The following is a 24,851-nucleotide window of genomic DNA, read 5'->3' as shown; positions in this document are numbered from 1 at the left end:
GCAGTGTAGATGGACTCCTATTAGCAATTTCTGTTAGCTCCCTGCTGACTTGTCAACTGATTTTGAGGACTTAGAAAGCTATTAGGAATCAGAAAAGTAAAAGAGGAACTTGAAATACTCCAGGAGGTTAGCCCTGTGACTTCCAGAAAGGCACAGCAATTTGCAGGCTGCTCGGTTGGATTGTTAGCAGCACATCCCCAAGGAGCCAGGCAACGGGCTGCTGCTTTATCATGGGGAACAATGAACCATGAAGCATGTTTTTATTGATGCTAATATTGTCAGACAGGGAATATCTGCTGAAGTTTTTGCTAGGCCCCATAAAACAGAACAGGTTTGAAGCAGTCTTTCAGTGGGAAAGAATTCCATACTTAATAGCAGCATTTTTTTTTCACCGGTGACAATAAATAGAAAATTAGAAGCTGACTCTCTGTTCTTTCCCTTCAGGAGGGCACATCTACTGTTACCCTAGATGGTAAAACCCTGACTCTAGCTGCTGGTGACAGCCTGCTTGTCCGTGCCCAGTCTACGTGAGTAGAGATGATCAGTGGTTCAATGCATGACTTCCCAGCTCCTGACAACATAAATTCTGTGTATCCAGTCCATACCAGGCAGGGCATCGACTGGTGCAGAAACACATAGGCTCTGTGAATGCAGGATTTGCAATAGGCTGTATTATTCCTCAAGGCAGAAGTGTGTTGAGGAAGAAATAAAGCCAGGCATTCATTCTAACTCACCTCTTACAATAAGGCTGGGAAAAAGGTTAACAAATAAAAGATAAAAACTACCAAGAAAAAGCAGAATATGAAGTGCCCTGCGTAAAGGTAGATGAGGATAATATGCCAATCAGCAATCACAGAAGATCTTTGAAGTTTGATACTGGGCTTAATCAACATATAAATAAATACAGTAGGTATTTGGGTACTAGATCAAGCCCACAACACTCACTCTAGAGTAGGATGCATAGAGCTGTTTCACAATCACAACACACAAGAAATATGCGATGGAAAAAATGGTGAAAATAGTTTCCAGAGAGAATGCAATGGGAAAGTATCTGCCAACTCTTGTGAAAAGCAACACAGGCTGATAAAGTTCCCACCATGAAAAAGATGAAGGATGATATACACTCAGCAAAACAGCTGATTATAATCAGATTACAGAAATGACCATCTTTCCTACAGGAAAATTACCAATCTAACAAGTAGTAGCTCTGATATTTGCAACTTCTGTATATCTTACAGCTCTTAAAAAAATTAATTGCTGGAAGAGATGAAACCATCCAACTGTGCACAGAACTGTTCTCTATAACTGTGATTCCAACATGTAGCCACCTCCTCCCTCTACCATTACCTCCCACTACTTTTGTAAAATCACTTATCTTAAACTAATCCCTAGTTCTGCAGTTGAACCAGTGAAACCATGGTATAATGCATATGCGTTACAAGACCAGAATAAGACCTCTGATCTGTATAGCAGGCACATTCCCACTCTATGTGTCACTATGGTATGCTGATATTGATCTCTGGCCACCTCTGCAATTGGCATAAAAACAACTAATATAAAAGTTATAAATATAAAAGAACACAAAGCAAAAATACTCTTGAATTCCTAGACATTCACATCACTAAAATGACATCTGTACTCGCTGAGATGATCTTATTTCACTCCTTCTGCAACCAAAATCAGATAAACCTGTCCCCTGGGTTCACTCGAAAGTAGAGGTACCTTCTTCCCCAGTGTTTTATATTTGAATTATATTAGTGATGATGAAGAGTAATTCCCTGAAATCTCACAAGGCATACCAATATGGAAAGAAAATAAAAGTAACCAGAACAGAACCTCATTGTATTCTACTACATTTTCAGCAGCATAAATATTTTTATTGTTGAATCATCTGTCTCTTCATTTTTCTAGGTACTACTGGAAAAGAGCAGAAGAATGTGTGGCTCTTTACATTGCTCAGGATCCAAAACGCAAGCAACCTTATACCAGTTATACCTAACTGTTGTGCCAGTTGAGTTTGGTGATAAAGAAGTTCTAAGCTACTTGGCTCATCTTAATGATCAGTCAGACTGCAAGGAATTTGAACAACCTAACAAAATGATTATATTAGAATTAAGTGGAATCAAGCATTGTGCCCAATTACGACTTAAAAGAAAAAAAAGTAGCTTAAGCTTCATCAAAGTGTACAACTAGCTTTTTATTAAAAATAAAACTATAGTTGTTATTCCCCCCCAAAAAAAAAAATCCAAGTAACAGGAATTTATATATACACACACACACATACAGAGAATAATATRCATGATGCTATCTAGAATAAAGGGTTTTTTTCAAATGCAATCCTCTGCTGCAAAATGAAGAAAAGGAGGTAGGAGTARTATTGTTTTCCTAGATTACAGTTTAGCTACATCACAAGACTTCAGATAAGGAACCCTGGATTCTAGTCATATTTTATCCCTGGTGGCTTTTGTAACCTGGTCTTCACTACTTTGTCTCAGTTTTGTTATGTATAACAAATTGGGCATAACATTTGAAATAGCTCAGCTAGAAGAGCACTAGACTGAAGATCTAAAGGTCCCTGGTTCAAGCCTGGGCTTCAGCAGGGGGGAGTCCTTTTTGCTGCAACCCTGTCTAACATGCTCTAGGTGACCCTACTTGAGCAGGAGGGGTTGGACTAGATGATCTCCAGAGGTCCCTTCCAACCTTACTGATTCTATGATTGATTCTATGGTTGATTAATTACCAGCCAATGGCTGGTGGGTTTTTAACCGCAGTAGTTCCCAGAACTTCTGAGATCTGGATAAAAGGTACTTTCAAAACAAAACAAAGAAAGTTTTACCTGCTGCAAGCACTGCTTGAGGATCTGAACCATTTGTGGGGAAARGGAAAGGGATACTAGTGAAAGGGCAAGAGGTGGCTGCCATAACAGCAGCAAGCATTACTTAGATCATCACTGGGCCATTACTCCAGGGCCCTTAGTACCAGTTTACCAAATCTGGCAATGCAATGTCAATGACAGTTATCAGTAGCATGCCGTACAGCATGCTGAGTGCCATCTGTGTGGTACACTATCCTAATCTAATGGGCTACGACACTAATGCAAGCACTCTCGTCATGGTTTTCCAGCTGTAGAAATTTCATTTCAAAGTAACCTAAAAAGTGTATTGCTGGACAAGGGAGAAAAAAAAAAGAAAAAAAAAGATGTAAAGTAATCAGTTTCTGCTAACTGTTGTTTCTTTCTGAAGGAATGGATGAGATTTCTTCATTGCACTTTAATGTGTGAATGTAATGTGAAAGCAGGGTGTATAATTAGCTTTTCCTGTTTTTCTCCCAGGAACTCTCCAGAGATTTCACATATTGTCCTTCATAAGTTTTTACCATTGGATAACAGGTTGCTTAAATATTTCTAAATGTTACCAATCACATGTTTAAAAAAAGCAAATAGTTACCGTTACTTGATTTCTTGTAATTATGATGTAAATTTTAAAATTATTTTTAAACACATCTATCACCTACAAAGCTTATTAAACTAAGATGTCATATGTGTTTTATTCACATTTTCATTCTTATGGTGARAATGACTCAGATGGGTTGACTTTAATCTGTACCTTACATTCAGCCCAGTCCTTAGGGAATTATGAATGCAGATATGAAAAGATCTCTTGCCAAAGGTAATCATTTATCTGCTATTCATGTGCCTGGGTGTCTACAAAAATGCCTGCTCCCTGAATGAACATTAGGGTTAAGGGATCTAGGATAAGAAAAAGTTAATTTTGTAGTCTACCAAATAGGAAGTAGCTGCTATAGTGCTAGTTCGGGGTTTACTTCATCTCACAGAAATGTTTCTGTATTTCAGACTAAATAAGCAGATAAAAATACATCAACATGTAGAACAATGTCTGGAAAAATCAACAGCTCTTCACACATTCATAGGCTCTGTCATCCATGGAATTTTTATTTCAAAAATTCCATGTCCTGTAGATTATTAATATCTCCCAATTTTAGAAGTAGCTGACTTCAGAATTTAAAATACAGGCTCCTCTCAAGCTATTTTCAAGATGAGTATGACTTTTAGAGACTTAGGTCTCTAAACCCTTAAACACCTGAACMAACTCCAGCTCTAGATGCCTTGATGCAGAACAAACTGGATCTAGAGCCCTAAACCAGTTATCTGTCATCTGCTGTCCTGCTGCTTCCAATGCTCTCAACCCCACAGTTGAGCAGATAGTACTGTTAGCAGACCACTCAGATAGTGCATTAGCTTYGTTTTGAGCAGCTGCTGTCACCCAGAAAAATTAGGTAAGGGAGGTCCAGTCCCATAAACGTACCCAAAGTGGGGATCAAAACAGCACCGGAAGGTTTGTAGAAAGGCCTAGATATTAAGATGTAGCCCCACCAAAGAGCATCTTACCCACCTGAGCCTGTGGTCTGACAACTGGAGTACTTTCTATTGATTTGAACCTTCTTCAGACTGAAAAGGGATTGAAATCAGGTTGCCCACTGCTAAGCAGGCRCAGGTGGGCTTGAGCACTAGTGCCTTCTTTTAAAGAAGGAATTGGACTCAATACTCTCAAAAGCTAGCTGAAAGTAGTCACTCTGGACCCTGAAACCAGTTTCAAYTATCAGTGAGCTAAATTCTATATTTCTGAACTCAAAGAAACATTATCAGATTTAACCTCACATTTTCTTTCAGCTATCTCCAGGGGGCTCCTGATCAGTCAGATCTGTTCACGTGCTTTATACTTCCTCTGCATTATATTGAGAGGTTCCAAACGTGGGACATTAAACTAGGTACCTAAAAAGCCCCACTCCTCTGTCTATGAGGAAGTTGGCCAGATGCAAGTTGGTTTCCTGGAGTTCTCTTAGCTGTTAGGTGTTGTTTACTGTGCACGTGTGGTCAGCTCAAGTCTGCTCTGGCATCCAAATCTGTGGGGTTACAGCCTGGCAGTCCAACACTAATCTTATCTCAGAGAAGGGTTAYAGGCACCAGTCAGTGACAAAGGCTGAGTTAGGCACACTGTCTACAAAGGGCCCTAACGCACTCCTGCAGACAAAGTGTTTTGTGCATGCATGTCCATGACAAGACCAGCACAAAACTAGATCATGTCCTATCAATATCGGTGACTACTATCAGCGACTTATTCTTCTATACAATTCTTTTTTTTTTTTTTTTTTTTTTTTAAATGTAGCGTGCACTTGTTACTCAATTTGGACACTCTTTTTCCATTTGAATCAAATAGGTATTGTGTTACCTCACATTTTTTAAACTTTGTTATTGCCTTTAGCAGGACTGTGCTGACCTCACTAGTACATTCCTGCATAGGCAGTCCACGTATTTGCCACAGCTTCTCAAAGACTTCCAACAAAACCTTTCTATGTACATATATTTTAACCAGCGTTCCAGCAAAGCCTGCACAGACTAGAAACTAGACAGGGCCATTAAGTATCAGGAGAACCTGAGGTTGTTCAATTCTTTAATGCACTAACAAGCAAAGCAAGTTGATCAACTTAATGTTTGAGCCTGGTGAAAAAAATGGTAAGTTTTACAAAGAGAAAGGTAAAATATGATGGATGTTTTTTGTTATTGATATATTTGAATTTCTATTACAATATTTAAATGCACAAGCAATATCAAAGTTATTATAGTACTAAAAAAAAATTGAGCAGTGACATGTAGCTTTCAGTCAGTTTCTCAGTTCACTTAAACTAGTTCAATTAATTTCAATCTATTCTGCTAATTAGTGTCTCTTATTGCCACTAGCCTAGATGAGTTTGAGCACTTCTCATGTTCTTATGCTGAGCCATGATGACTTACACCAGTTCTTCAWATAAGCTTAATACCAAGGAGGAATGCAGTGAGACTGTGTCTCACATTTTAACACTTAATAAAATACGTTKATTAGCAAGATTCCATTCTATCCAGCATCAGTTCATAACAATTACTGTTGCTCAGAGTAATTACAACATTAAAAAAAAGTAATCCTAGTAAGGTAAGCAAAGCTCAAGTCTTCACCAGCTGTTCCTAATCTATTGAAACAAGACATACAAAAAGCAACTTTAAGCAAAACACATGTTTGTGGTTCTGAGTGAACTACAAGAGGAAAGTAGTGACCCTTGCAGGTCATGTAGTAAACAGATCAAAGACCAATAACAGAGCTTTAATTTAAAACCAACTGGATAATCAACACAAGAAAAAAAAAATACAGTTCAGGCAAGATAATGATCTAATACTAACTACATTTCATGTTGCAGAATATAAATTGACAGCTAGTAAAAGTCAAGAGAGAAGCTCGTCTTCTTTCATGCTTGCTTTATTTTTCATATCTTACTTATTCCTTCAAAGGAACAAACCCCACCAGAAAAACAGATTGGGTGGATCAGTAAACTGATTTGGTGTGTTGTAGTAAATTGTTTCCTCAAACCCCCATAAACAGTTTACAGGTTGCACCTGTGAAACGAGTGATTTCACTCCTGTTGTGTGATGATAAAAATACTTTCATTCTGTTGTTAAGTGTTCATTGTACTCCAATTTCAGCTCTCCAGCAACATTTATTATATAAAACAGAAGAACAGAAAGCTTCCCTCCCACCACCATTGCACATAAGTGAAAGGGAAAAGAATTACTTACACTCTTTAACAGATTTTCAGAAAAACAGCTTGTGTTCATGTTACAGACATTTTAATTATTTTTCCTAGCTAATAATCCAGAGTGCACTTGAAGAAAAACTTCAAGCTAATGAAGATCATAATTTTCTCGTCTGTTTCCAATTGAAGATACAAATAGTTGTAAAGCTATTCTTCAGCAGCAAAGGATGCAGAATAGCTGACTGGACCCAAAATAAAACTGCTGCTGTTAATTTAAAAGTGAATGAGACAGAGCTAATGTACATTAATAATCATATTGCAACTCAGAGTCAATACCTGACATACCAGTGGCAAAACAATCCATCTCAGAAAGTCYTTGATTATCACTGACTAGATCCAACATAAACTGTAGAAGTCAATAAGAAGTCTCCCATTTACTGGGCTTCTGACTGAAGCTTGAAGACTGGAAGGGGCTGAGGAAAGGGGGAGAGGAAAATTAGACGGTTCAGCAGTATTCAGCACATTTGCAGAAACAAACCAAGAAATGGCAAATTTTTTAGACAAATCAAGCTCTAATGCATACATCAGATTCCCTTCTTCAGAGAGATCTTCTGTTTTGGGTCTGTGATCCTTGGACAATGTTTTCTGAATTATTGTTGCTCTAGATTCAATACACCACAAAAGACCTTTGGCCATGTAAATTCTGTGAAAGTTGCATTGCAAGCATAAAATGGAATACTTGAATGATGCTTTGTATTTTTAACATTCAGTAGGTGCATGTACATGCCCACTACAGACAGGAATTTAAAGATGTCTCTCTAGTTTGGGWGATAGGTTATCCTGAAGTTGGGGTAAAATTATCTGGAATTCTACAAACACTATACTATATTACCTTACAAAGCACCGAGAAAAATCTCAGCAATGCAAGAGTATACTAAACATAAGCATATTTGGAGCTTCAGTGAGGAAATTGGACACATCTTTATTATGCCAGAGAAAAATAGGACTTTTGCAGTGTTGTACAGCCATAGAGAAAACATTAATTTAAAGGGGTTTTAATTTTCTTTCTTGAAGAAAACAAGCTTGATTAAGAGGCAAAACGAAAGCAGGTAGATGATGAAGCTTGTATTTCACTCACAGTAGATGTAAACTCTCGTACAATAAGCTGCCCTCTTTATGCTTCACTGTTTGAAAATATATTTGACAATCCAATTATGTAAGCAATGAGCTGATGTATAATACCAGTGCTTGGAAGCTTCAGTGTAGGACTTCTAAAGACTACTGGGATTTGGCCCTGAAATACACCTACCTAGCTTTCTCTCCCTTCCTCCAGCAGTAATTCAAAAACCCGAGGGTCCAATGTCTGGACTYCATGTGGAAGGCAGATTTGGGCAAYCTCAGATAACTCCATAAYAAYKTCTATGCTGTGCAAAAAACAGCGCACGACACAACTATCTGCAGCTAAACCACAGGGAAATGCCCAGAGGGTCATTTTAACTGCCACCTTGCAATGTTCTGTTCTAAAGGTGCTATGGAAAGCTACCTCCAATTACCAAGGACCCACGGAGCCCTGCAGTCTACTTCTTCCAAGTGCTGAACAAAGCTCATTCCCCCCATGTAAACCACAGCCAGAGAGCTATCACATCATTTTATCCAATAGCCTAAGGAAAGGAGCAGTCTCCTCTGTGCAAGAGTGGAGACTCAGACTCTCATCTTCCCTCTCCCATGGGAACATCCCAGTCACCAGCTACGCTGACAGGGGCACTCCGCACCTCCTCTTATTAAAGCTCTGCAATATYGCAGGAAGATTAACTGAGCCACACAGGAAGCCCTGCAGAGCTGCTAGTGAACGTAGTAGAGTGCAGAACTAGAGGACAGCTCCTACTCCCCAAATGCTTTTACAGAAAACATTATTCTATAAAATAAAAGCAAGCTCTAACAGAAAGCATGTATACTTTCAAAGACATTGCTCCAGAGAATTATTTGCCTGATTGCACTTGTAGATCTGAGCCATCTATAGTGTTTTGGGATGCATTACAAAATGAAGGTGAAAAAATATTTTGACCTGGAAAAAATAATCTAAAGGTTGTAGCATCATGAAGAGGTTAACATTGTTTATGACACTCTGAGAAAAGTGTTAACAGCTACTGGTTGCTTCTTAACACTGGTGAACAGAAAAGCAAGTGGGTGAAACCCTATATGCTTTATTGCTTAGTGACAAATAAACATTAAATGTCTATATCCTCTAAGCAGATTATTCTCTTTCTGAAGAGAACAGCAAAAAACTATAAACCTGAATGAAACTGAGTAGCTTCAAAAGCTTAAAAATATCTAGCTTTGATATGACACAATTCAAAGTTTGATATGACATTGAAAAGAGGAAGCATATGCATGTGAAATTCTCTGACCACAGTGTGCATATGAAGGCAGGAAGAGGAAAGGGAGGGGGAGGGAGAGAACTTGTTAGCAGCTAATGAAACACCCTGCAAAACAGGCAGGGATTTTAATTGTCATCTGTAGTCATGAGCCCCACTGACTAGCAGCTGTGAACATGAGGCACGACATAAGCAGGTAACTGAAGTTGGAGGTGATGATAATTAAAAACACTGAATGATGCAAGCCATGGCTGATCTAAAGGTCTTCAGCATAGCAGGAAGACACATAATAAAGAGCAAGAGAATTAGGGGAAGAATTAGTCCCTTTCAAATGTGCTTTCAGTTTAGAGAGATGCATCTACTCCGTGAGAAGAAACAATAACTTACAGCAACTATGCAACCAAAGAAAATGAAATTGCATTTAACATTTCACAGAATACACAGGTAACTTCCCATAGTACATTTTTAACGTTCAGAAAGTATTTTCAGCTACTAAAATGCACTTGATAAATCTTGAAGTGATTTCTACAAGGATCACACAAACTGCAGAATGACAAGAATTAATTTAGTATTTTATTCACCAAAACCAACTAGATTAGTTTCACTTTTAAAACAAGACAGGAAACAGTATGCTAGCACCAGAATCAGATTGCCTTAGCCCATCAGGTTTAGATTTTAAAATGAAAGCTAATCAACCCTCTGGCTTCCATTTCCAGTATGGATGGCACCGCTAATTAAGACTGTCAAAAACTATTTATTCCATCTTTTGGATATAAGCTAGGTAATCTACACCCAATTCTTCATTTAAAGTAATTTGCCACTCTTATCTTTACTGGCTGTGATGCAACTGCCCTGACCGACAGCTCTGTGGAAAAAGAATCAGGCTCTCATACTTCAATGACGCAGATGTTGCTCTGCTCTGTGTTCTGCATCCCCCAAAATACCATTACAAAATTTTTATTTTTTTAAAAAAAGAGATTTTATATCTACGTACACATGTGYATACTTGTATAACTACCATGCATACAGCCCTGTATATACCTTCTTAGTATCTTTATGTGGCAACTAGTTGTTAAATCTTATTTTGCCTATACTGGTGAAATTTGTGTCAAAGCATTAATTTATGTGCTCGAAGTTTTRTAACACAACTAGTCAGTTAGTGGCAGTCAGAGAGATACAAGAGATTGATGCTAAAGGCCATTTTTATTTATGTCAAATGCAGGATGTTTAAGAAACTTCTATGAAGCAGCTATTTCTGTGCTCTCTGTGGGTTATATGCACTCCATACATACTGTCAGAGGACACTCAAAAACAGATCATACAAATGGGAACAACTGTCCTGGGCATCACTGGCAGATGCCTACCTGAAATGYTCCATCTAAACCAGCCTCCTCTCAGCATCCCAGGCAGTTGGATCTTTGYAGCTCATACATGCCTCACAAGGCAGGAGGGACAAAGGTTGGTTTTTTATTATCAGTTTTAATCCAATAGAAAGGTTTCAAGGCATTTATTTCCTCTATAGCAAAATTAACTCTACTTGCAAAGCTTCCTCCCCCTCAGAAGGAAATAAGATGTAGGCTCAGAAGCCCAAATCCGCAATGATATTTAAGTGCTTGAGGAATTGTGCCAGAGTGTCTGGCAGAGGAAGCTAAACAGACACAATTTTTAAAGGGAATACAGTGAATGGAGAGACAGACTGAAAGTTCAGGAGAATGAAGTACTCCTTTTATCTACTATATGGGAGCTATTAAGCAGGAAACTGAGTTTCTCCTTATTCTTGCTCACCTGTGTGCTTTAACCCACCATTAGCACTGTTTCCACCCGCATTTGATATTGGCCTTTGCTACAGCTGGCACCGAGTTAGTTGCAAATGTTATTTCTATGATACTAACATTAGTCCAGTGGGAACTGGACAGAAATAAATACATTTTACTTGATCATATGAACAGTTATCCTCAAAATCTTTACCCCGCAGAACTAGTAAAAATATTATTTGTGAAAAGCACCAATATTCACCTTGCTCAAAAAAGACACATATAAAAAGTAGAAAAATGTTTTGAAAACATTTTCTACTACTTACTTTATACAGCCTGTGCGTTCTTTCATTAAAATATTTTTCATATCTAATTCCTAATTATTTCACATTGAACCCATTTTATTCATTTCTTCATGTATCTATAKTGGAAGAAATGCAATCCTCAATTGCATTTGTGCAAATATGCAGCTAACGAAATTGTACTTGGCTGTGGAGCTGTAAGACTAGGCTAATCYGGCCTTCTTTCTACATAGACTTTATAGCTAAAGCATGACATAACGATGAAAATACACTAGGACATGAAGACTGCTTAATACAGGGTACATTTACATATGCCATTTCTCATCTTCTGCAAGTTGCAGCTTCACTCATATTGTTCTATTATCTTGAATAAGGTACACAATTGTTTCAGTACTCTAATGTAACAATCTCTTTGCAGCTGAATTTGTCTTTGTAGAAATGCTAGAAAAACAGAATTGTTAGCTTCATTCTGTTGAAAAGGAAGGGCTTCAAGGATGGTAGCACTGAAATGTGAACATCTAGAAATAGGCAGAACACAGCACTGGAGAACACTGAAAACATGTTAAAAAAACAGTTAATTAACTCCTTTCTCATTACTTTGGAATTCAGCTAAAATTTTTAAGTGGAGTGAAAGCAAGCTCCAAGTTAGCTCATTAATCATCTAAACAACAACTAAGTTATAAACTGGAACTGAAAAACAATTCATATTTTCCAGTTTTTTAGATTTGTTCCTTGCTACACTCTATGAGGGTAGACTCTAGAGAAGAGCAATGCATTCAAATGTCAGTAGTGTCTCCCATATTCATATTTCTAGGAGACCTTCATAAAGAATTTTTTTAAAAAGCAGCCAYCTGAAAATATGTTAGAAGACCAGGCCATTGAATTCTTTAATTCCTTGTATTATTTCTTTGATTAAATGCATACTATTTGAATCTGACCTTTATTTATCTGATTTGAAGTAGWAAGGTTAGGGAATGCTGTAACAATCAAGTAGTAAATCTTGTAGGTATTTTATGAAGGCTTGCAAAACCCTTTCATTCTGATGTGTTTAGAAAAATAATAGACATAAATTATCTRCCATAAGGTTTCCATTGAGGAGGTTCATGCTGTGAGGATTTCCATAGCAACCACTTGAAGTGACATAAGTGTTCATTTCTGAAATATAAAGCTCAGCGACATGATTAGCTAAAGCAATAATTCCATGTAAACTACCTAAACAGAGATCTTCTGTTCAGGGCCAAATAAACTCACATTGCTTCTCCTCTGTGGAGATCAAATTCAGAATCAGCCCCTAAGTTTTAAAAACCCTATGTTGTCTGTCAACCTTCTGCAAGAGCCACACGTGTGTTTGTATTTATACACACACACACACACACACACACAGAGAGAGAGCTAAAATGATTTCTCTTAAATTACCTAGTACACAGTACATAAGGTGGAATACAGAAAGTCTGCATGAAGACGACTAGACAGGGGTCACCCTAAAGAGTCCCAGAACAGCACCAGGTCAGATTTTGTGCGACGTTTCCAAGTCTATTGAAATTTAGCTGCAAAGAGCTTCCAAAAAGGACATGACAAGTTCTCCATGATTATTAATCAAAGTATTTAGATAATAAGTACTCACCRGTATATTGAATTGAAGCTGTTATAACAAACTGAAGTTCTAGTATAATATAACAGCAAAGAGAGAAGCCAAATTAATAAGCATTGCTCCAGGGGGAGAGGGGAGAAAGAGGAGGGGGGAAAAAAAACAATTAAGATCACCTGCTTTAGCAGACACAAAAGTTGATCAGCCTGGTCCTTTACACCTAATTTCCTTCGCTCTAGATGTAGCTCTGATTTTAATAGGCATGATTTAGGTGCAGGAGGTAAGCACATTCCAAATTACAATTCCAGCCTGTGGTCAGACACTTCAGAGATCACACAGGGCAGCATAAATTCAATTCAAGGCTAAYTTGTACTGGGATTGGGGCTGATAGGGAACAAGTCCTAAAACCCCTTGACCCCAACTAACTCTTCTCAGCCCTGGTCTTCATAGTGTATGTTTGATCCAGTTGAATGCATTCATCTCACGTAGCTGATGTACGGTAGCTTTATTCATCAACTAAAGTCATATTTTAAAAGGTCTCCTTCTACAATACAGTACAGCTGATATAGATGGATCATTAAAGCCAGCTTTAAAAATACAGTTTACTTTCTATGTAATCATCTGAAAGAGAATTTTATACCAACTCAAGTGAAGCTCCACAAATACCTAGCCTTTATATTCTCTTTAATTCTAACATCTATTTCAAACCTCCATTAAAACAGCATAACATTAATTTATTCAGGAAAGTTTAATAGTCTCCTGCTGGAAGTTTTCTCTATTAAGTTGATATTACAGTCATTTCATAGAAGGTCTGAACAGATGTCCTTTTTTCTGTAAGGATTATTTTTCAGAGCTATGCTCACAAAGGCAGTTTCTTACAGCAGAAGTTAAGTTCCTAGAAATAAATGTTTTCTGTGATATGCCATCACATCTCCTTGCCCTCTGTCTGCTCTAACAACAGCAAAACCATATGCTTCATCTTGAAGGACATTAAAGACTCAGTCACAAAAGACATGACAGTGGTGGAGAAACAGATATGAAGAAAGAGCACTGGCTCAGATTTTCTACAGACATATCAGCTGGAGGAAGCCACATATAGGCAGACTGCACATGAAAAACTCTACCCTGGCTATTTTTAGTACTGAAAGRTACTTTATCTTCTACTTTCTTGGGAAAAAGGAGGATGGCAAGGTTTTAAGGGACTTAAGGGATCTGCCAATCAACCAGTGTCCTCAAACCAGGGACTGAGTACTGAAGCAACTCTACTCTGGAGCTAAGTGGGATGGGACATTCATCCCTGCTCCCCCCMCAGTTAATACTTCTTCCTCTCAAGTCCGGTGCTGGAGAATGGCATATGCTCATTGTCTTCATCTGTTCCCACAGTTCAGTAAAAGCATTTCTTCTCCAGTGTCTGCACTGACATCTACATTTACTGAATATTCATCTACAAAGCATGTGGATAAGACATAGTGTGTTTCCTTGCATCTTGGCTAGACACTGCTATTGCTACACGCCCAGAGGATTTTTCCTACGATCAGGGGAAAGCTAGTATTAGCCTTCTCTCTGTTTAGGTTTGTGCTATTGCTGGAGACCAGGAAGGAAGAGAAAAGCTGTACAGAAGGCAAACTCTGCCAACTTGACTGATCAATAAAGCAAATACTCTATGGTTTAAGGCTCCCATGCACAGCAAGGAGCTGTACAAACTTAGATGGAGACAATCTGTTTCCTGAGGCTTGTAGGCTAAATAGCTAGCTAGAAAAAAGGGAGCTACCCAACAGGCAGAGAAAGGCATCTGACAAAAGCCTCATTAGCCCTCCACTTCCTTCATCCTCAGCATATGTTTGTTTCTTCTGAGAGGCAGCACTTCTGTATATCTGGTTCAGTGCTTATCTTGAGTATCCAGCAGTGAGAAACAAAGACTGCATAGTCCTCTGAGTTACAGATTTAGCATTAAAAATTTGCTTCTGCGATCACTGTATGTTGTGAAAAGTCAAGCGGCTGACTGACAAAAGAGCAGAACCCTTGACTAAAAAAAGATTCTGCCACTTAAYAGCTTTTTATCAAGATGTTGCCTCTTGATGTGTAACATCAAATTAGCAATATTCTCAGGGTGAACAATAATATGGCAATCAAGTAATTCCTTACACATATATACCAACAATTACATGCTCTTCTGTCCTACTGTCTTTTCCTCAGTATTTTGTGCAGTGCTCATGGAATAACTTAAAAATATCCCTATGCAATAGGGAACTTATTAAATTTTTATTATTCTATCCKTTTATACTATCCCTATGATGTACACATTGTAAGTCTGAATCTTATCATCACTTGCATTTCAGTTTAGTGGAGATAATTGTAGTCATGGCTGGCTGCAACAGGGGAGTCCGTGAACAAAGATGCYACTTCAAGACCAGTGTTTCTATGTTCCTGGCTCCCTCACACATCCAACTGAAATTTGTTATAGGCAATGTGAAACACAGCATTAACCAAAGTTGTTTCAGAGGATTGTTTACAAATAATCTTAACTATTATTTTAATTGGCATTAAAAATAAATTCTATCCAAGGTAATTTTMATTTTTGTCCACATTTCCATTTTAATCAGATCAGTTTCTACAATTTTATTCTCTTATCAACTCACTTAATATCCTTTATAATCTGCATATGTACATTAACAGAGGTTTAGATATTGTCTAGRGTATCGATTCCCACTGCAAAAAAAATAGAAATTAATCATTTTTCAGACATAGTAAGCATGGCACAAGTGCATTCAACAAGTTGTCCTTGACTGCCCAGCAATTCAGGCTGCACCTATGTGCATCCTGCTAAATAGGCTAGTGCTGGAATGGGGCTGGGAGCTGATTCCAGTCATCCCTCAGCCCTATTTCCAACTAGCTCGCTTCAAATCTAGGGAGCACTTTGGGGGAAGAGCACTCTAAAGACCACTCCCTGCCATATGGATGAGGTTACAGCAGGTTTGTCTCCCTCTACCCTTTGCAGAACTCTGACCCCACCATGCTTGGTATTCTCCATGACTCCCAATATACCTTGCCGCATCCTAGGTCAWAAAACATATGCCTGCTGTTTCATGGTATAAAAACCATGCCTCTGGCTGGCTGCAAAAACAACCCACACATTATATCAGATGCTATAAGGTAAAAAAATATACCCTTATCTACACACACCACAAACTATATTTCAGGGTCAATGGGAGACACCTGATGCCGAGGGAAGAGCCAAAGACAAATGATCCGCAACATGGATGTGTCATACTACAGAAGCGAGGTAGCTTTGAGCAGAAAGCCCAGAAACCACTTCAGTTGGCCCRGGAGCCAAGAAGCACTCTCTTCACTGTGGTATAAAGTGAGTGGGATTGTTCCTTTTTTCAGAATACACATAATATAAGGCTACCATTCCTGTAGGATTCCMAAATTCATTACATTTGTCACCATTGGTGGTGGTGGATGGAAAACCAATTGCATTTCTCAGCAATGCATGTTTTGAAGTGCTCAGCAGTACAATTGTGATGCTATCCCTCAGTAAACATACCACAGTTTTGGAATTTCTTTCTTACACCGTCTTGTTTTCAAGTTAGTTTCAAGCTTGCATTATTATTATCCATAGCTCATCCTCCCACTTCCCCCAGAACCACACATCTATGCATTTATCCTCTTTCTGTGAGGTATAAATTCACCTGACTATACTAATAAATAAAGCTATATTTGAAYGAATATTTACAGTGAACATTTTTTTTCAGTTAAGGCCAGAGGTCTGTTCCCTCTCCAAGTGCAATCAGGAAAAGCTCAAGGGATGTCCTTAGAATCATTGGGAATTTCAACTGTATAAGAGTGGAATTTGACAGCCACATAAATTGTATCTGTTCCATTGCAGGCATCTGTAATTCAATCTCCAAAATACTAATCAAGTTTATCTGACTTGATTTTTCTCCATCATCMACTTGCTGCTTATTTCTCCTTGGTCTGTTACTCTTATATACTAACAGATTTTAATTCCCCTTAATATTTATGCTTTTACATTAAGAAAGATTCAGTTACATTTATTGGACCATCTTTTTAGTGATCAATACCGCATTACCTCTCTCTAATCATTCTGTCCCTGTTCTCTGTTTGTTATATGGGTCTCCGGGGTCCACTTTATATTTGCACTGCTAAACTTAATGCAAYGTCTTTAGATTTAGCAGTACATTTCAGTACTAGAACTCCCTATGAACTGAAAGACTTGATCTTAATTTTTATGTAAAGTCTTTATAGTTTCATTTTATTCATCTTTCTTGTCCTGAGTTCGCATGCCTTACTCTGGTTACATTTCATGTTTTTCTCCACGATGGCAAGGGCTGGAATTTTTTTTTTTTTTTTTAATAAAAGCTGTGATTTGTTTAAGCACTTCTACTGGAATCTACAGAAGAACACTACCTTTTTTTGTGATTTAGAAGAACTGGCTATCCTATGAAGTCTTTCTGAAAAAACATGTTGATTCATAAGTTAAGATTTTCTATAGGAAAGTACCCAGTTGCAATATCACATCATATTCCCATTTTATCTTACTGTCTTCTCCAGGGATAACTGTCTTATTTTTTTTTCCCGAGCTTTTTTTCAGCTGCACTTCATATTCTTTTTCCTAGAATTAATAAACCATACGAACTTAGGAATCTGAATATATGTAGCTATGGCTCTCCCCCTCTCTCCTCACATTATATCAAAACACTTCTATATGCAACCTTTGGCTATTGAATCCATTTAAATAAATATGGGATTGTTTCATCACAATTTCAATTTGCATCTCCCAGATATGTGATTTTGAAAAGCCTTCATTAAGTTTCCTGAAAGTATCTTCTTTTCAATTTGTTATTGTTTCTCATTACTTCCATGGGACAGTTCATTAGAATGGTTTAAGAAAACCATCCAGATATTTTATACTTTTAATAAATCTCATTGAGTTCCCCCAGTAGTTGGACTAGGATTGGTCCACCTAATTCTGTCTTTGGGTACTACTGATGATTTGTATAGTATACAGAAATCTTTGGTTTCCTTAAAGAGTCTTTCATACATTATCAGTCCTATTAATCAGAAGAGAACAATTTACCAAAAAAGTGATTTTTTATATAAAAAAGTACATATAATGCAGAAGTGGCTTACACAAGTCTGAATGGCTGAGACTAGAAAAGCTGTATCTCTGTATCAGGTGGTTATTGTTTTGTTATTGTTGACATTTTGCCAAATGGAGACTTCCATTTAGAAATACCTGACCTATTCATCCCCTGATACTGGTACCAAGGAAGTYAAAACAGACAAGAGAGCTATTTCAAAACCACATGACTGAGCAAAGCCAAGATTCTCAAAGGAAAATAAACTCAACATGGCTAAAGACAGCTTGTGTTAGTATTGAATAATAATCAAATCTCAGAAAAATTATTCCATCTTTAGCATTGCAGCTCAAGAGGACATATTACTGTTTCATTCCCCAGAGGAATTTAGCCTTCATTTGAAAGGAATTGTAAAACCTTATGAACTCCAAACAATGCTCCTCACATCTAGCCACTGTTCTGCAAATATTAAGGCTGCTTCAATCTTTACATACTCTTAGTTTTGTTGTTTTGACATACAGAAAGATTTAAAGTATCATCTAATTTTGACCTCACTATTATTAAAGTAAATCTAAAGTAATATCAGGTAAAGTCCTGGGAATCAGTGCTGATTTACAGAGATGCAGGTTATATCAGAGTACATTTTCTAAAGAAAAGGACACACTTAAAAGTTTTGTTATATCCTGTACAATATATATTATCTCAGATGGAACCTTTTGGCCTTCTTCAAAAAAATAGTTTATCCCTTAATAGTCAAATCAAAATCACAAAACTGAGTTAACTCCATTGTCTCAAGATCTAGAAACATCCAGGAAGCAAGAAATACACTGGATTAATCCCTCAGTCACTTTCCCACCACCAAGTCTTATATGACTGAAGATCAGAAGAGCTAGCAAGCCCAGTTATGAGAATTAAGATGGCAAACCATACGTCTAGCATGTCCAAGTCCCTAATCCAGCCAAGCTGTTACYCCCTCCCTTGTAATAGCATCTGTTCCACTAATCTTCATAGTGAGTAGCAAAGTTAAGGAAATGTTCCCTTTTTATTCTGTCTGCTTGGCCTCTCTCCTAACTACCTACCTGCCACTTAGCCTACATAGCATGTGAAGTGTGCTTTGACAAGACCTGAGCCCCTTACCTTGTCATTTTTAAAGGAAAGGAGAGAAGGAATTTTCAAATTACAGTGAAGTGGGATGATTACAGAAGGCGTTCTTTGTAATTGCTGCAAACTCTGCAGAACTTGAGTTAGTACAAAAGAGAGAAGCACATGAAACAAGTTTCATTACTGAGCTTTCTTCCACTTTTCTTATCAGTAATTAGCATGAGTAACAAAATGTATGCACTTCCTCAATGAAAGTAATTACTGTGTAGAGGACCAGAACTTTTTMAACAAAGGCTTAAGTGACACCAAAATTACACAGGCCTCTCTCTCATTCAGAAAAAAAAATGTAGCTATGTAACATTTTGTATTACCACAATCTCTATTGGCACAGGACAGTGTAACAGTGACTATTCATCCTTCAGGGCTGGACAAATATTCTCATACTGCCACAACAAAGTATCACAGAAGCAAAAGATATCCAATACTGTTGTCCAGATCTTAAAGCATTTCATTGGTATTAATGAATTAAGCTTTCTAACTTAATTCCATGACTTCTACAAATTATCTTTTTTTTCAGGCAGGAAAAGACTGTCAGTAATTTCTGGAAGGCAGACAATAGGAAATTTGTAATCAGGCAAGAAATCTAAAACAGCTCTTTAATTTTAGGTTAAAGGCAAAAGTCTTCCCCCTCGCCAAAAAAAAAAAAAGCAATAATACATCCTGCTCTCAACAGACCTGCTACTTCAAGTCACACAAACACTTCCATCAGGCAGACAAATAGGAGACATCACCGAGGTCAGTTCAAGGCAGGTCTTGCGTTTTATGGGGCTAGTGAAGACACTGAAGACACACAGCACTCCTGTATTTGCATTCGTCACCCATTCGTGAAAGGTAACTGGAAACATTTTCCATTGGAACAGTCTATAATACTGAAGGGTACACAGAAAAAGAGGAGCTAGAACAGAGAGAAAGGGAAAAGCAGAATGAAGATTAKGAAGAATAGAGATGAATGTCCTTCTGAACAAACAGAGATGAAGAAGGAACCAACAAAATTCCCCACAACAGTGACTATCAGGAAAGGCATTTCAGAAAAAAATAGTGAGATTTGAAAAAAGTATGAAAAAGTTGTGTGGGGAAAAATAAACTTAGCAGATAGGAATCAAAGGAAACTCAGCTCCATGTTGCTCAAGTTTACTTTTAATTATCATAGAAACCGCTAACTGGCTATTAACCACAGAACTGACCCCCCCCCCAAAAAAAAAAAATCACACATTTGCTGGTTCCTACAGGACAAAAAAGGCATAAAGCTAGAGAGAGCAATTGTTAGGTGCTAATACGGCAGCATTTCATACTGCCGTAATTAGGAATGATTGATCCCTTTCTGGTAACTTGCAAAGTGCAGCTGAATGTTTGTGRTGCAAGTATCCAAGTCCTAGGCACTGTCTTTTGCTCTTTGGAGATGAGGGTAAGAAGTCACATAGGACTGTTACTACTGGATGATTTAACACTACAGTGAACAGATTCCCCCTCGGTTCCACAGCAAAGGGGAGGAAATGTCTCCGAAAAAGTGACAGCGCTCTTTCGGAAGCCACATTTGCATGTACATAAATTGACAAAGGGTATCACAGAGAACGTGTTTCCTGTAGAGCGACCTAGGGAAAGGTCTCAGAAACTGAGACGATGACATGATACCACAATGCAGCCAAATGCACCCACTATTTCAAAATAGTCTAAGAGTCTCTAAAACCAAAGAAACATAGCTATTCGACAGCACATGCCAGAAAAAATGTGCTAATACATACAAGGTTTCTAACCTGGGCCCACAGACTCAAGATCACAAATATAAGTGATGTTGGATCTAAGTGAAGAAGGACTTTGATTGTGAAAATGTGCTTGAGTTGGATTTATGCCATTTCCTGTTTGTCTAATCATTTTCTAATTCAATTTTTTGCCTTCATTTACTGCTTTTGGAAAGAGCCACTAGGCCTATGCAAGTAGAACACCAAGGTTTGGTCCACAGTTTTGATCAGTAGGAAATAGAGGCAGAGACAATTCAAAAATAATATTGAAAAGTGATAATAACTAATAGGAAATATTTCCACATTACCATTTAGCTGAGGGATTTCTATTTTTTATTAACATCATTTTATTGTAAATCTCCTATAGGTATTTTATAATTAAAGTATATTGAGAATATTTTTATGATGAAACTTAGACAGTAAGACAGTAGGTGGCACATTTGAAGGAAAAATATCATCTCCTTAACTATAGCTGATAAATTATCAATATGACCATCATCTGAATGTTTTCTTGGTTCATGGGTCAGGAATCTCTCTAGTACTAAATGTGAAATACGCAAAACATAAAGAACAACCTCTTGTGTGTTCAGCAACAAATGGTAAATCAAGAGAACTTGTGCTTCAGCCTGAAAGGCAACTTTGGATACAAGAGTTATCAACATTGTCAGAATACATGGCCCATTAATTTCATCTTAACAGTGGCATATCCTATCTGCAACAAAACAAAAACAGTTTTCAAAAAGGGTCAGAAGAAACTAGGTACTCTACTCCCATGGAGATATTTTGGGAAAGAGTCTCAGTGTCATAGAGCAAAGATCAGATCAGAGTAKATTAAAAATTTCCCAGAGGGAAAGCAGGATCAGTTTTTAGGGTAAGTTGTTACTGAACATCTGTGGCAGATAATGAAGTTTGTGGAGCAGGGTCTCTGTCTTCAGTAACAAGTACAATTAATCTGTAGATATCATTTGAGACATGGACCATTTGCAAAATTACACTTCTGTCTCCTCATGGATGACCAGGTAAAGTTGGTTTTGCTCCCRTAATGAAATTGGTTAACTGGAAACAGAGTGATTCAGACTTTACACAGAGAATTTTATCCCAGTTTATCACTAATATTTTTCCCCTCTCATTCCTCTACCAAGAGTTTAACAGGGTTGGACTTGGTAGACCCTGTAGTGTGTAGCCGTTTATGAAAAGACTGTGTGTGTGTCAGATCACTTGTTAATTTCCCAGTATTTTATATTGGTATCTCCCAAGAAATGTCAACAGCTTAGACTTTCTGCACCTCTGTGTAATGCCGATCAGCGGGCTCATTTCACAAGCTCTGCAAAGGTCTTTTTAATGCTCTTCATTCCCTGGAGTGGGCTCATTCCATTAATCACATGGACAGACAGGCTCACAGTTGTGTCCGGGGCTCATATTCTGTACCGTTATCTTACCTGCCACTGCTTTGTTTGGTTTYCACAGCAAGTCATTCAATATTGCTAATGTCCAGGGAGCAGTGGAGATGCCACTATCTCTGTTACATTTCAAGTGTCTGCCCTGAAAAACCATGCTCCTGAATGAAACTGTCTGCTCTATGACTTCCTTTTCTTTCCAAACTTTTTCTACCTGACGATTTTTGAAAACAAATTTATGTTCTGGATGTCTGGCCACATCATTTCTGAAAATGCTTCTCCTGAAAGCATTTGTATGTATATATGTTTGTAGCACTCGTAAGTGAGTGAGTGAGTGAGTGTGTGTGTGTGTGTGTGTGTGTGTGTGTGTAATCTTGACATCTTTGTCAAGACTTGACTAAAATATAAACCTGACTCAAACTTTCCTTCCTTCCTTTCCTTCTTTTCCCCACTCTCCACCCCAGCTTCATAGATTATAAATTGTCTCAATCTATGGACATTATTTTGCAGGTTTKGGAAGCTACTTTCTATATTGTAAGTACACAGAGTAATATTCAGTAGCTATTTCTTCAGCAAACATTACTACCAATGGACTTTGATTTGTCTATGCTATTCTTTTTGCCACACAGACATGCTGCAGTAGGTTTTCTATATTGTCTTGCAGAGACATGCTATACTCCCTGAACAGGCAGAAAAGTTCCCATCTAAGTAAGAAAAACTAGCAAAGGGGAGATAAGAGCACACCACTAGTAAGATTACCAAACTTGCAAAATGCTAACTGCTTAAACATCTGGATTTCTGAAAAACAACATTTTATGCCACTCTAAGATCAGTACTTTAAAATAAATCTTCAGGCTTACCTACAAAGTATAACAGTTTGATAGTATCCTATAAAAGATGTCCTTCATTTCAAAGTAAAGTTTATAGGGAGAGAGGAAAATCTGTTAGTAGAGCAACACAGACAAACTCTGGCTACTCTTTAAAGTTCCCCASTGAAGACAGTGATTTCCTTTCCTTGGAGCAAACAGTGGAAAGTTTTTCTGTCAGTATCTTCTGCCCACGTTCCTCTCCCTCTATATCTACCTAGTCGTSTTCATACTGCATAGTATCAAGTACACTCCCTGCCTGGGGCCCATGTCATATGCCTGTGACCCGAGAATGTAATTTTATTGGGACAACAGTGGAGAATGATATTCTATTTCAAAGAGGCATATCATAACCCTAGTTAAAATTTCTTTCTAGTATGATGCTGATGGCATGTCTAGCATTACCCAAGGGGTACCATGAAAGCATTTTAGCGTGCAAGACCAGGAGGTCTAATATTCTGGGAGAATATTAGAGGGCCGTGCAGGACAAAGGGAACCAGAGTGAGTTGCCCCTCCCATACTTCCCTGAATATGCAGTCCCTGGAACAGACCAGACCCAGATCATATCAGTCTCCAGCACTTCATCAACATTAGCAACCTGGCTCACAGCATTAATATGTCTTCTGAGGCAAATCCCTCAATTATCGCTGTGTATTGCTTATAGCTTCAATTCCCAGAATGATTTACATGTGCATCAAYGTTCCTCTTGCAGGAAGCTCCAGTGTAAATGCACTCCAGTGCTTAACAGAGATAAGAGTCTCCAAACTAATATGCAGGTTGCAATACTGCATAGTCCTCTAGCATACAGCTAATGAACAGATATCAACAGCAAGCACCATCCACAAGGAAGTCTGAATTCTCCTCATGCTACTATGAGCCAAGTGATCCTTCCTATTTACCAGCTCTTGCTTTCATCTCTCTGTTACTGCTTCAGGATCTACCAAATTCTGGTTCAAAAATTCTTTCCCATACTTATTTGCTTTACTTTCTCTAGCAGTTCCTCTTTTCAGGGCTCCTTACTTCTTTCATCAGTTGTACTATAACTATTCCAACTCTACTCTCTTCTGACATAGAGATGGCTACTGCTTCAGTATTTCACATACTGAGGTTCAGTCTGACATGCTAAGAAAATGACATAACCATGAGAATGACAAATACAAGCTGGTGTGAGGAGGTCTCCTTTTATTTAGAAGGCTGTTCTTGGCAGAAGTAATGGCTTCTTACGGTTACTCTCTTCACTCTCCTTCCACACACCAGCAACCATGAAAACTGCTGCTTGCCTTCAGTCAGTTGCTGAAGGTGAGCAGTGAAATGCAGTCCTGTTTCTGAGGCTTCCCTTRGTGATAGCTGGCAGGATCACAGCATCCGGAATAGAGATGCAGAGAGCATTTCCAATTTCAGTGAGTAGCCTGCTGGCAGCAGATCAGCTGTAGGACATATAACCCCCTTGGAGGGAAGGGGAAAAAAAAAAGGTAGGAAAATGAGGTGCTCTCGTATTTGCTGGCATACTATTGCTTCTAATGGAATATCACAGCATGCCATAACATAACCCCATGCAAGATGGGAGGTAGGCAAAACTTTATATCAGCAGGAATTCCAGGTAGCTGATTACAAGAGGGCAGCAGCCCATGACAGCCTTTACAATCCTGGTAGTACACAAATAGAGAGATGATGATGTTCAGCACCATCCATTTCAATCTATCACTCCACTCTTGCATACCAAGTTACAAATGCAGATAGAGCCCAGGGGTACTAATTAGTTCCCTCCAGAAGACGGCTGAGGAGTAAAATATCATACCCACAAATGCAGATGATCAGACAAGGCATTGCAGATGTGGAATTTCTTAGAGGGGAAAAAAAGGTAGACAGAGACAGTTTGGCTTAGATTCTTCCATAAGAAAGGCAYTTAAATACAGTCATTGGAATGTTAATATTGTAAATTAGAAGCAAAATCTAGTTAAAATCGAGTCAGGGCCCAAGCAAGG

The 24,851-nt window shown here is 38.2% G+C and overlaps 1 protein-coding gene across 1 annotated transcript in view; it reads left to right on the top strand.

Moving 5' to 3' along the window:
- HAAO (3-hydroxyanthranilate 3,4-dioxygenase) overlaps positions 1 to 1,999 on the top strand; it is a 35,749-nt gene extending 33,750 nt beyond the window's left edge. The window contains exons 9-10 of the mRNA XM_085315780.1: positions 445 to 527; positions 1,912 to 1,999. Coding sequence (XP_085171906.1) covers positions 445 to 527; positions 1,912 to 1,999 — 171 coding nt within the window. The remainder of the gene's footprint in view (positions 1 to 444; positions 528 to 1,911) is intronic.
- The last annotated feature ends 22,852 nt before the right edge of the window (positions 2,000 to 24,851 follow it).

The sequence above is a fragment of the Rhea americana genome, unplaced genomic scaffold (assembly GCF_003343005.1).
Source record: "Rhea americana isolate MKP2758 unplaced genomic scaffold, rheAme1 scaffold_44, whole genome shotgun sequence".
Lineage (NCBI taxonomy): Eukaryota > Metazoa > Chordata > Aves > Rheiformes > Rheidae > Rhea > Rhea americana.
This window is presented reverse-complemented; position numbering and strand designations above follow the sequence as displayed.